A 12,552-nucleotide genomic window follows, 5' to 3' on the forward strand; every position below is an offset into this window, starting at 1 on the left:
TCTTAATATAATGCCATACTAAGTCAAAATTCTGAAAAACGTTCTTTCAGAATCATATTACTCATTACATTTTACTCAGCTGTGGCAGAAACAGGCTTTCATAGATTCACACTGACCTTGTTTAGATGTTTCTTTCTTCAGTTTTTCACTCAAATCTGTGACTTTGCTTTCTAACTCCAGTTTCTTCTGACTCAAAGAATTGAAGTTGTTCTTCAGTTGGTCTTTTTCAGTCATTAGATCAGTGTAATTGTCCTGTAAGCTGATGATAGTGTGATTGAACTCTTCAACTGTGTTCTTGTAACTCTTTAACAGGTCTCTCTCTGCTGTGATGGTGATGTGCTGAAGTGTGATGAAGACCAGCAGAAGAACACAAATGAGCCCGAGACACACTGTCATCAACACCAAACACCTGCGTCCTCCTGACAAACAGAGACACACATATCAGTGAATACCCTTCATATTATTAGAAAATATGTTTCAAATCAACCTTTTTAGGTAATCTACCCTTGTCTTTAGATAATGCTGTAGATAGAGGTTTTACAGTATATTATTTTATAAGACAAACATTACCAACTGATCAAATATCCAAAGAATGTTGAAAAAGTATATTTAAATAATTTAATAAAATAATATGTTGAATATAAAATCAGAAACACTAACATACTGTTCTTAGAAAAGTATTTGAAATGGTATGTCCACCAATTAAAGGTTGGGTAGGTAGGAATTGTCTAAAAAACTTCTTTTCCAAATTTGTTTAAACTTTATTTATATATCAATACATAATTAAAATGTAAGTAATCTGAAAAAGAAAGTATAAAAATCGAGTGTCTGTAGACCTCTCACGACTGTTTTAAAGACAGCTCATTATTTCCATTCACTCCACCCCCTCCCTTCTGGGCTCCTTCCAAAGCCACGCCCCCAAAACACATGAACGCGCGACTCCGACCGCTGAGCTGGAAGACGCATTATTTACCTGAGACGAGCGGAGAGGAGCGCAGTGCATGCAGTGACATCATGTCAGAATCACATGTAATAAAAAAATCTAACTTTATCATTATGAATATAAACAAATAAGTTGTATTTTAGTACTCACTATCAAGCTAGCATATTTGAACAAGCACAGCTTACAGGTCACTCCCCCTTACTCTCTGCTGCACTACAGCCCTCCCTCCACAGCGGAGCCTGCCATGAACGCGCAGGCTAGTAAACATGCAGGGACACTGATGACGGCGGATAAACAGTTATCGCACATTCACTGGTAGGGACGAAACATCAACAATATGCTTTACATTGACTATGGCCTGCCCATACTTTGACTACAAACTTGGTCCTCAAATCATTACGTCTTTTGCAATACATGTAATGTAACTTCATAACGTTGCACTCTTTCTATAAGTTATAAATAGCTAGCAAGATAATAATGGTAACGTTACAGTATCTAAGTAATTATTCTAGCGATGTGTAATGCTAAATAAGGTTTGCTAGTACATTATTTCAGCAACATCAGCAACACAGCCAACAATACTAACACTATATTTGAGTTCAAGATGGCGCCCGGTGGTGTGTTGGCTGCTCGTCTTGCTCAGTTTGTTTTATTGTTATCACTTTTTGTGCTGTGTTTACTTCCTCAATATGGCCAAACTCTATGGACTTACGATCGTCAAGCACTATTTAATATCCGTTCATCTGTATTCGACCTTTCTGGCGCTGGACAATCTTGTTTTCATCCCTGGCTTGTGAGAACCCTACCCACGGAGATAATTCGGCCGATGGGGAATGCCAGTGATAGGAAAAGAAAAAAACGCAGAAGGAAGCGTGGCTGCAGAGCGGGTGCGGCGGAGAAAGCAAAGAAAGCGTGGAATGTTTTTTCCTTGAGGACGCGGGATTTGCGATTCCCGTGCCTTCGCGCTGCCTGTCCAGTGGTGCTGCTGTCCGTGCCCAGACCTTTTGTATCAAAGCGGTCGTACCACATCAGGAAAGGTATAAATCACGGTAATTTGTGCTACGTGCAGAAGATAAAAGAGTGTGGGGGCGCGGATGTACCGACTGGGAGTACTCTGGTAAGGACGGCATTAGTCAATGCCAGATCCCTTGCAAACAAATCATTCATTTTAAATGATTTTTATATACACAACGACTTGGATTTTTTATTTATTGTTGAGACATGGATGAATGCTGTTGATCTCACCCCTATTATGGAAGCAACTCCGGCTGACTGTGATTTTTTCACGTCTCCTAGAAACTCTGGGCGAGGCGGTGGCCTTGCCATTATTTTTAACAAACGTTTTAAATGTCGTTTATTACCTTTTAGGAACTATCAGAGTTTCGAAGCCCAATTGATGATGTTGGACTATAAAAATCCGGTGCTCTGTGTAAATGTTTATCGTGCACCTAAATATCACAAAGACTTCATTGAGGATTTCTCAGACTTTTTGTCCCACATTGTACTATTGTCTGATGCAATCTTAATTGTTGGTGATTTTAATGTTCATGTTTGCTGCCCAGGAAAACCTATGGTTGCCGAATTCCTAGGAATGTTGGACTCTTTTAATTTGACTCAATCTGTTAGGAGTGGCACACATGAACTTGGTCATTCTCTCGATCTTGTTCTGTCTTTAGGAATTTCGATCTGCGATCTTAATATTATTCCACATAGTTTTTCTGATCATTGTCCAGTGGTATTTAATGCGAAGCTTACAAGTGTATGTCCTTCTGCTCCTATGTCGGTGGTATATACCCGTGTACTCACCCCACTTACAGTATCAGAATTTTTAAATCATTTTATTGCCGCTCCACAAATCCCTTGTATCGAGTCAGCACCCCCCTCTGTCGATCCAGATGAGTTGACTACAAAGTTTAATTCTGTCTGTATGAATATCATGGACTCTATTGCTCCATATAAAACAAAGGAAAGAAAAAACAAAACACAACCTTGGTTAAATGAACAGACTCGGGCTCTTAGGCGGGAATGTAGAAGAACAGAAAGGAGGTGGAGGAAAGATAGGTTGCAGGTGTCCTTACAAATGTTAAGGGAAAGCCTGACAAAATACCAAAAAGCTGTGAATGATTCTAGAGCATGCTACTTGTCTGATGTGATTGCTAAAAATCCACCACGTGAACTTTTTGCTGTTCTCAATAGACTGATCTGTCCAAGTACAAAATCTAGCCTTACTGTAGCATCGGCGACGTGTGATTCTTTCTTGAAATTTTTTGTCGAGAAAATAAATGGCATCAAGGGAAATTTTTCATCCATGGTTGCTAATCCAGTGTTATCAGATTTAACTGAGATGGTTTCTTTTAGTCAGTTTGAACTAGTATCAATTTCTGATATTAGAAATGTCATTCTTCACTTAAAGCGATCGTTTTGTCCCTCTGATGCAGTTGCACTGTCCTTTCTTAAGGAAGGTGTCGATATAGTTAGCCCAAGTATTTTATCTATTATTAATAGTAGTTTACAGAATGGCATCGTACCGCTTTGCCTTAAGCAAGCTATTGTTGAGCCCTATCTTAAAAAAACAAACCTGGATCCTTATGATCTAAAAAACTATCGGCCGATTTCAAAATTGCCTGGCTTGTCCAAGGTACTTGAAAAAGTTGTGCTTAAACAAATATCTACTTTCCTAACAAAGAATAATATCTTGGATAAATTTCAATCTGGCTTTAGGGGTGGTCATAGTACAGAATCAGCCCTTTTAAGGGTTGTTAATGATCTATTTTTAATTACAGATGCAGGTAATCATGCAGCATTAATTTTATTGGACTTGTCAGCAGCTTTCGACACCATTGATCACCGGATCCTTCTGACTCGTTTAAAGCAGTTCGTTGGTATTCAGGGGATGGTCCTAAAATGGTTTGCCTCTTATTTGTATTGTAGATCCTTTTTAGTGAAGATTGGTAATAACTACTCCGCACCGTCACCCATTTGCTGTGGGGTCCCACAAGGGTCCATTTTAGGTCCCACACTGTTTTCACTGTATATGCTCCCGCTGGGAATGATTTTTAAGAAGTTTGGCATCTCTTACCATCTGTATGCAGATGACACTCAAGTCTATGTGCCTTTGAGATCCGGTGGTAGGGATTCAAATGCCATTCTTCTTAAATGTCTGGAGGAAGTAAAGCTGTGGATGGCTGAAAATCTCGTCCAATTGAATGAAAGCAAAACAGAAATTATCATTTTTGGTCGCACAGCTGGTAGCCAAATGTTAATTGATCAATTGGGCCCGTGGAAGGGATATTTGCAGGATCAGGTAAAGAACTTGGGAGTCATTTTTGATTCATCCTTAATTTTTGATCGACAGATAAAGACAGTAGTACGCAACTGCTTCTTTTATTTAAGAGCAATAGTAAAACTGAAGCCAATTCTCTCAGCCAGTGATCTGGAAAAAGTTGTCCACGCGTATATTTTTTCACGCCTAGATTATTGTAGTGCACTTTATGTTGGGACCTGTCAAACGCACATTGCCCGTTTGCAGCTTGTACAAAATGCTGCTGCAAGGCTGTTGATGAATGCTGGGAAAACAGACCATGTTACCCCCCTTCTATCTGCGTTAGGTTGGCTTCCAATACAATTTAGGATACAGTATAAGATCTTGATATATGTTTTTAAAGCACTACACGGAATGGCGCCAGAATACTTGGCTGAGCTCATCAAGCCCTATAGCGCAGGTGTAAGACTAAGATCAGCAAACAAGTTTCTCTTAACGATTCCCCGGGCGCGTCTTAAAATGAAAGGTGACCGTGCTTTCACCGTTGCTGGTCCTAGATTGTGGAATAATCTACCACTGGACGTTAGATCCTCCTTGAATCTGAATGTTTTTAAGGGCCGTTTAAAACCTTATCTGTATTCTTTGGCTTTTTAGTATTTTTGTACATGGATGTTGTATGTCTTGTTTTTCCTGTCCTATTGGTCTTATTGCAATGTACAGCACTTTGGAACTACGGTGGTAGTCTGTAAGGTGCTATATAAATAAATAAACGAACGAACGAACGAACGAACATGACAAGCCAGTGAATTAGCAGGTTTCTATTGTTGCTTTGCACAGTGTGTGACATTTTATCTGTATGCTATGCGGCTAGAGTTTTGACACTGAGTCAATGGGCTCCGACGCGCTTGTTTATCGTCATCGGTCTTTTTCCGTTTACCTGTCTTTGTTGCATGAGCTGGTGCCACTCGAGAAATTGGCAGTTTTGGTTGTTTGTCCGCCATTAGCACAGCTGCGCGGCACACCGGCTATCTTGATTTTGAACGACGGTACGCGCTGTGCGAGAGAGGGGGGTGATCAGCGCGTACACAAGCATGATTGACACTGCTAAGACACTCCTCCTGGCTCTGATTGGTTGTTTCTTACCGGGAGCGGTGTATTTCTGCAAATGGCAATAGGACCACTGGGAGGAGCCTAGGGAGCTTGATTTTTTCACAGATTATCTGTCTCATATTCTACTGTCAGGACATAATGACAGTTTTAACAAATATGTAAAAAATAAATTTTTACAGAAGTTACCAACTGCAGCTTTAATGTTCTTTTTAAAAAGCTGTGTTACTATAAACGCACAAGGGGATCTTTGGAATGAAAGCAATAATCACAAATATCACAAAACTTCAATAATGTCACATACTCAATGCTTTCTCAAACAGATAAATATGCATAAGAGCAGGTGTAAGAGTTAATAAGGCACACAGCACTAACAAATATACAGACGGCGCTGAACACCATTTAACAAAAGACGCATCAAACAATTCAATTGAATGACGCGCTTAGCGAGGTATATTATAAAGGCATCAATTATCCCGTGCAACCCCACAATTTCCCCTTTTTTGTCCCAGTCCACAAAGTTTAACCTAACAGTTCAAACTAAAAGAAAACTTCCAGGCTGGATCAGGAGCGCACTACAGTCTTTCCAACCAGGAAACAGTTAGTCCGTGAGAATAATCCTCTGTTCGGAACGTAACGAAAAAACGTAATCCACAACAAAAAAAGGAAAAAATAGAGCGTTGATCCAGTGGTATACCACACCAAAAAATACAAAAATGAAGCTGATCGTCGGGCAATGTTAACCACAGACAGTATAAGAAGTGGACAGAGCCATCTCATTGGAACTCAATTGAGACAAGTGAAGCCCATTTTTAGCGATTTTTTAGGACTTCCGTTCCTGACGCGCAGACTCAAACCGACTCAAACAGAGCTTGGCGACGTAGATGTGACGTGAGCAACCCGTCTGTCTTCAAGTGGCTGTGGCATGAGAAATCTGAATCATTCCCTTCCGAAACTTGCGGAGACGGAGAGTGTGAGTAGGAGGTGTCCATGAGCTAGGAGCAGGAGAAACTTTTGCTAAGTATTCTGATTAATTATTTTGTCATTTTGCCTCCACGTCCCCCCGATTGCCTGCGAGCTTCTCCTCCCGTCCATACGGTAATCTCTCTACTGTGCGACAGAGAGTCGCGTGGTTATGACGCAATCGTTAGCCTACTTTTACAAAAACTGCTTCTATGGGGCCATAACATAAGCTACAAGGTAATGGAGCATTTTATACATTGTCGTGTTTCTTTAGAAATAAATAATGGACAAATGGAGTCTTCAAACGCCTCAGATGTAAAGTTATTTGCTGTCAAAGTGACGCCAAAATGATTGGGAGTCAATGGAATGCTAACGCAAGTGAAGTTCTGCTACAAGATGGTGGCACGCGGCCGGCTTCAACTTACGGTCGACTTCCTTCCCGCTTGATGTTAACCCACACAGTTTGAAAGTTTGGGTCCGGGCACTTCCTCTTGCCGGAGACGCGTACACGAATAAACAGTCCAGGTGGTTGAATAATTTTCTGTCTTTCTCTCCCACATTAAAGCTGTCTCTTAACGTGTCGTTTAAAAAAAAATCAAACCATAAGGAACAAGCTTTAAATCTCTATAGCTGCAGCAAACAATACTGGCACCATGTATTCAAAACACACCCTCCTTGCTGATTCTCTCCACACCCCTAAGTAAGCTTGGGTGCGCCTCGATAGAAATTAAGGGCGGCCGAGGCCTTAAAGAGACATCCCCCATTCTTACCAAAATACACAGTGGAAACTAAGTATATTACACAGGAGTACATACAAGTATCATTCATCATACATAAACATTATATATAACAAATGTAATATGTTCTGAGCAACCATAAAAGTTACTATTTCAAAGGAACACTTAAATTAATGTGACAGTGTCACAACAGTTCTCATTTCCTCAAACTTTAGTGACACCTTTAACAACATCATCTGCGACATCATCTCTGCTTTAAAGTAGTTTTCTGCTTACTGCGCTTTTCATCTTTTCCTTCATCCTGGCTGTGATTCTGTGTTCGAGGTCCGAATGTGTCCTCAATATCTCTGCGTTCAACATTTTCATAAATGTTCTCTGGATCCATTACTCTGTGTCTGACAGTACATCTCCACAGATGAGCTCTGGTCTTTAGAGTGATGAGTGTTTTTAGAATAGTGCTAACCCTAAACAGGAAGTGATTTAATTTCACACTGGCCTTTTTTCTGCTTGCTGCACTTTTCATATTTTCCTTTATCCTGACAGTTACTCTGTGTTCAAGCTCCAGTTGTGTTCTTAATATCTCTGCATTCAATATTTTTTATTTCATAATTTGCTCTTACGGTATGTCGGACAGTATGTCTACACATATGAGCTGTGATCTTCAGTATGAGTAGGGTTGTGTGTGTGTGTGTGTGTGTGTGTGTGTGTGTGTGTGTGTTCTATGCTGCCAACTCTAAACAGGAAGTGATTTCATTTCACACTGGCCTTCAACAAGAATAAAGACTTGCAGTCCAAATTTAAAAAAAAAACTCCTTGCAGACTCATACTACTGTGTCTGTGTATTGTACATTCAACCACATGTTATCAGCTTCAAAAGTCAACCAGAGGAATCTGTGAGCACTCAAATAAACTCAAACACCATTAAACAAGCCAAACTGGACCTTTGTATTGATGATGCAGAAAGTGCCTGAATCTGATGTTTTTGTTCCTCTCTGATCACTTCAGTCTGATAAACCTGCTCTCTGCTGCCCCTGCTGGACTGGAGCAAATATAGCCATAGACCAATAAACAACCAGCTAACAGAATTTTGTTATAAGAACGTTCTCCAAATATTCAGTGTTGGTTCTGGGAACGTGAAAAATGTCCAGTTTTCTTGACGTTAGAGGAACGTGTTTTAAAAGGTATAATGTTCCTCAAACGTTCTTTCAACTTAATTTTGAACACTATAAAAACATTATAGGAATGTTGATTTGTAACATTTCAAGAACATAAAAATGTTTCCTGAATGTTACTAGAATGTTATGTAAAGGTTTGTATGATGTTCCTGAAACATTCTTTCAATCATTCAAACACCTGCTGTGAGCAAACACTGAAAGAAAGAGTAATAAGAACACAAACTACAACTTAATTCAGAAACAGCCTTAGATGAACTGAAGATCAAAGACATTAACTCTCTGAAGATCTGATTAAACAACTCCACAAACAGCATTACCAGCTTCACTTATTACTAACCAGACTGACTTTATTTCTGACACGTCTACAGAAGATCTTATTGAGAATTAACAGAGGTTTAGATGTTGATGTCTTATTGAAAATGTTTAGTTTGAGGTCACCATCATGGAGATCAGTGTTTCCCAGATAGAAAGTAGTAATCGGCCCTAGCTCGGCTACCCCGCGGCGCCTGCGGCTCAGACTCGGCATCGGCGTGTGTTAACCGGGCCGAGTGTGGCCCTCAGCTCACTCTGGCACATGCATTCCTGAACGTATCTGATAAATGTGCTATCTACTCATCGAATATCGTGAACTTGTCCAAAACAAAATATCTGCAGCTCAACATGCATTTTTGTTATGGCTGTAAAGCACTGGGCCGATTCATGTTCACCATATCTGGCTGTAGAGATCCGGCCCACTTCTGGAAATGCCTCGGCTTAAGTTCAGTCAAGGATGGTTTTAATGAAGCAATAATTAACATAAAAATTATTTTAAAATTGACATAAATTCCTGAACGTATCTGATAAATGTGCTATCTACTCATCGAATATCGTGAACTTGTCCAAAACAAAATATCTGCAGCTCAACATGCATTTTTGTTATGGCTGTAAAGCACTGGGCCGATTCATGTTCACCATATCTGGCTGTAGAGATCCGGCCCACTTCTGGAAATGCCTCGGCTTAAGTTCAATCAAGGATGGTTTTAATGAAGCAATAATTAACATAAAAATTATTTAAAAATTGACATAAATTCCTGAACGTATCTGATAAATGTGCTAACTACTCGTCGAATATCGTGAACTTGTCCAAAACAAAATATCTGTGGTAAAACTTAAATTAAACTATAATAATAATAATATAGTGTCGTTTTGCACAGCATTCTTTAATATTTATAACCATAGCAAAATGATTTTCTTTTGTAATGAAGCATGCAGATCATTATTTACATGTATTTTAAACATGTATGCACACTCAGATGACATCATCCCTCGCACAGCAGTGGGAGGGGTCTCATTGTACCTGTGGTGATCACCATGTTTTTTGCAGTTTTTATGAAAAAAACAATGGATTATTTAGCAAGACATACAAAAATGGGATCATCTAAGAAAAAATGGGTAAGCATCGATGCGCTTTTATTTTCTAGTAAGGGACTAAGTTAACAGCACGCGTGAGACTGCATAGCTAACCACATACAGCTGCTAGCGCAACTTACTTGGATAGAAATTCTCCTACCACCTAAATCACCTAAGTGATAGCATGTGCTCATTAATACCATACAAACAGTACAGTTCTTTTAAAATTTGTTTTTAAAATTGTTCCAATCCAATGGCCATATGCAGATAATGTTGTCATGTTGGTTTTTAAAAGCAGTTTTAAAAGTAACTGGGTAAATGCCATATTCAAATAGCCTAGCCTATAGCATTTAGCTGAGCTCGAACAATGCGCGGCAAATTTCAAATCTTGCATAATGAATGACGTATTTCCGTAGCCTATACTGACTGGACGACGGTCATTGAATGGACGATAAAGGTGTACACGCTAAGAGATTCAGTTTCACAAAAGTTTGACAACATTTCGACGTTGGATTTCAATCGCAAAGGTATGGTTTTTACTACTTTATATGCTGTTGGACTCGGACTCTTGTTATTTTAGAACATTCACAATGTTAAATTGTAACAGTGATTAGTAGGCTAACTTTATTTTAGATCAAGTTATTTTTAGAAACCAAACTAAACAAATTAGTTTAAAGTACACATGATTCAAAATTTACCATATTTACTTTATTAGCGCAAATTTAAGATTTAACTGACTCTTTATCCTACCAAATACTATATAAAAAAAACAAGCTTCAAGTAAATTTTTGCTCATTTATTATTTTTGTATTTTGCAGCCCTGCTGACTGAAGTTTTTAAAGCACAAGAGGTCATCAAGCAACAACTTGTCATGGTTCTTAAAAATCAGCAAAAACAGAGCAGTGCTCAGTCGCAGAGTGATGAATTTCCAGACATCAGTTCATTCAACCTTCCTTTGTCAGATTTATCTGATCTGGAAAGGCTTGAAAATCAAATAAAGGATCAGTCAGAACAAATGAAGAAGTTGGTAAGTTCAACCACTTGCATTTTTCACACAACTTGTCTTGTTTTCAGTAATTTTAACCCAAGCGACCGTGTAAAAGTCAAGAGAGCCCCCCGCAGATCGAGCAACACCACTCGCCGCCATGAATGAGCAAGAGCCCGTGGATAAGAGGGCAGAGCTTGCCATCGCCCCGGTAGTGGAGTCTCAGTGTGAATCTGACCAGGGGTGTGAGCCCGATACACCAGCGGTTGAGGGAATGAAACGTGAGGACTGGCTGATGGACAATGGAGACTTGTCGGTTCCCACCCGGTACCTGAATCCTTTTTGGACCATGAGAATTGTCTGGACAATATTCTGTCAGTTTGTTTGGAAGAACCACTGTTTTTGGACTGGGAGCATTTATTTTCATTAACCTGCATAGACTGTGTCATTGTGACTGTGGCTTTAGCAAATCTCTTCTCTCCGCTTCCACAATGCTCAGCCAGTCCTCCAGCCCCATCGCTACTAGATGTCTGCACCCCTGCGCCGTCTCTGGGGATGCCCTGCCAGGACCTATCGCTTTCGACCTCTTCGCTCCATCTCGGCCTGTCGGCTACGCCCTGGCTTCTCCCACCTTCGGCTCCACCAGAGACCCCTATCCTACCGGCTCCCCCTTGGTCTATTGTCACACTGCCTTCGCCATGGACTTTCGGGCCGTCCGCTACGCGCGGAACCTCCACCCCTTCGGCTAGAGCGGGTTCCTCCCTCCCACCGGGTACGCCTCTGTTCTCGGTCACACCGTCATCGCCCCAGTCCTCGGGTGCTCTGGCTCCACCTCCATCGCTCATCGCCTAGGCCTCCAGAACCTGCAACTCTGTTCAGCGCCATCGGCTGTCGATCTGAGCCTAGGGATCCATCGGCCTCGACGACATTGGTCGTTCCCCAGATATCGAAAGCCACCATTTTGGCTCCTCCCTCCTTCGACTCCGCCATGGGCTGTCGGCACTCAAGAAAGATAAATTACTGACATTTACAATGCACATTAGCTTATCTTTTATTGTTAATTGTAAAATTCGGTGCAAATTTCCCATGGCGTCTGTCGTTGCTATGCAACCATACACTGACAACGACAAAGAAGATTTAGTAGCTAATGGATTTCCACCACCGAAAAACGCTTGCTATAGCTCTGCTACAAGATTTATTTACGGAGAAGAGAAAAACACCTGTAGTGTTTGGGTGCACCCCCATCCTTCATGTTGACTGAGATTTCAATGCTGTTACGGAAAGGGTGAAGCTGATTGGTTGGTTCTTGTCACATGAAAACCGCTACTGGCCAACCACCATCGTCGCCACCAGGAGATCGTCATCCTGCCATCACCATCCTTTAGTGTCGTTTGCCTCTCACCATCACCTCGTCCTCCTTGATAGTCAAAGTGGGGCATATGCCACCATTGTGTTCAGTTAGTTTCATTATCTAACTTCCGCCCTGTTCATTTGCATAACAACAGTGCCTGGTGGCTCGAGAACGCAAACCTTGAAATAGTTTCCAAGGTGCAAGCATTGAATAATTGTGAAAAAAAAAGTTATCATCTCCACGTAGACTTCAAAAACGCAAATCTGTGAAAATGTTGATGGTGTGCACATGCGTATTACGTGTTTAGTCTATAGGTATGCACATTTGAATATATATATATATATATATGTGCGCAGGCGTGTAATCTTTCTTTACAAATTGACCTCAACAAATTACTTGTCTGGCCTTAAAAAAATTTTATTCAAAAGTTTTTGTATCGCTTCCTCGTATACATGTGAACTGGAATTATTTTGACAACATTTTATCTGTACAGAGGTAAAGTGAAGGGAAGGAGGTCTTCAAAGGGGAGAGACTAGTTGACACTTCAGGACTGCGTTGTCGTAGAGTCCAGGCGGAGTGTGAACTCAGCATAAGTTTTGTTCACACCTCTCTCACCTACAGAGGAAACTGCATTCATGGC

General features: G+C 40.6%; 1 protein-coding gene across 1 annotated transcript in view; it reads right to left on the bottom strand.

Moving 5' to 3' along the window:
• LOC309495537 (uncharacterized protein) overlaps positions 1 to 7,397 on the bottom strand; it is a gene marked incomplete at its 5' end in the record, with an annotated part of 180,691 nt that extends 173,294 nt beyond the window's left edge. The window contains 2 exons of the mRNA XM_082165319.1: positions 117 to 419; positions 7,289 to 7,397. Coding sequence (XP_082021445.1) covers positions 117 to 419; positions 7,289 to 7,397 — 412 coding nt within the window. The remainder of the gene's footprint in view (positions 1 to 116; positions 420 to 7,288) is intronic.
• Positions 7,398 to 12,552: the final 5,155 nt, after the last annotated feature.

Source organism: Leuciscus leuciscus, assembly GCF_965113295.1.
Source record: "Leuciscus leuciscus genome assembly, chromosome: 3".
Taxonomy (NCBI): domain Eukaryota; kingdom Metazoa; phylum Chordata; class Actinopteri; order Cypriniformes; family Leuciscidae; genus Leuciscus; species Leuciscus leuciscus.